The following is a 1,214-nucleotide window of genomic DNA, read 5'->3' on the forward strand; positions in this document are numbered from 1 at the left end:
AAAAAAAAAATGCATAAACTGAAGCTCAGGGAGGGGAGTTGGGGTGCCTGAGGATGCGTAGCCGGGGGGACCCAAGAATCTTTCCCTTGGGTCTCAGCCTGGGTGGGTGGAAGGTTGAGGTGCTAAAGGGGCCTCCAGGCTGAGGCCTGGGAGCTGATGGGTCGTCCCTTGCCAGCTCAGCAAGCTGTCAGGAGCATGCCTCTGTGCCAGGGGCGGGCCACCAGGGGCAGAAAGCCTGATGAGGATGGAGCTCAGCCCATGGCTGCCCTGGGAGGGCTGAAGGTGCTTCTGCACTGGGCTGGCCCTGATGGCGGAGAGCCCTGGGTCACCTTCAGTGAGGCCTCGCTGACGGCCGAAGACGTCTGCATACAGATTGCACACAAAATTGGTGAGTCTGGGGCATCAGCACCATGGCAGGGCTGGGGGTGCAGGCAGCAGCTGGGCATCAACCATCCATCCATCTGCCCATTTACTCAGCAGGCACTGAGTAAGCACCTACTGTGTGCCAGCCCCAAATTGTCGCCTTTATAGAGCAGATATTCTAGTAGAGAAGACAGTAAGAATCATAATAAATAAACAACCGGTAGGAGGCCAGAAATGATGGAGAAAAATTAAGCAGCAAAGAGAGATGTGGAGTGCTGGGGGTGGAGAGAGGAACTTTCTCCAAGAAGGTGCTGTTTGAACATAGACAAGGAGGTGAAGGAGGGAACCCTGTTGATGTCGGGGGGAAGATGGTACCAGGCACAGGGAGCAGTACACGCAGAGGCCCTGGGGTGGGAACTTGCTAGGAACAGCCAGGAAGCCAATGTGGCTGGAGTGGAGTGAGCAAGGGAGAGATGGGAGGAGGCAAGGACAGGGAGGTGACAAGGCAGATCGTGCATGGCCTTGCGGGCTGTGGGGAGGCTTTGGATTTTACTCCGAGCAAGGTGGGAGCCACGAAGGACTGCAAACAGAGAAGAATTTGTATACTTACAGGTGATCTCTGACTCCTGTGGGGAGAATAGACGGTGGGGACAAAGGCAGGAACCAAGAGACCAGTGTGGATTCTATAATACCTTGTACTTCCCTATCAATAGCTGATTTTTTTTTTTCTTTTGGCTGGCAGCTGGCCAGTATGGGGATCTGAACCCTTGACCTTGGTGTTATAACATCACCTTCTTTTTTTTTTTTTTTCCTTTTTGTCTTTTTTCGTGACCGGCAACGGATCGCAACCC

At 53.5% G+C, this 1,214-nt stretch overlaps 1 protein-coding gene across 1 annotated transcript in view; it reads left to right on the forward strand.

Moving 5' to 3' along the window:
• Positions 1-195: 195 nt before the first annotated feature.
• Positions 196-1,214, forward strand: part of TYK2 (tyrosine kinase 2) — an 18,622-nt gene continuing 17,603 nt past the window's right edge. The window contains exon 1 of the mRNA XM_008578010.1: positions 196-388. Coding sequence (XP_008576232.1) covers positions 196-388 — 193 coding nt within the window. The remainder of the gene's footprint in view (positions 389-1,214) is intronic.

Source organism: Galeopterus variegatus, unplaced genomic scaffold (genome assembly GCF_000696425.1).
Source record: "Galeopterus variegatus unplaced genomic scaffold, G_variegatus-3.0.2 Scaffold1619, whole genome shotgun sequence".
NCBI lineage: Eukaryota > Metazoa > Chordata > Mammalia > Dermoptera > Cynocephalidae > Galeopterus > Galeopterus variegatus.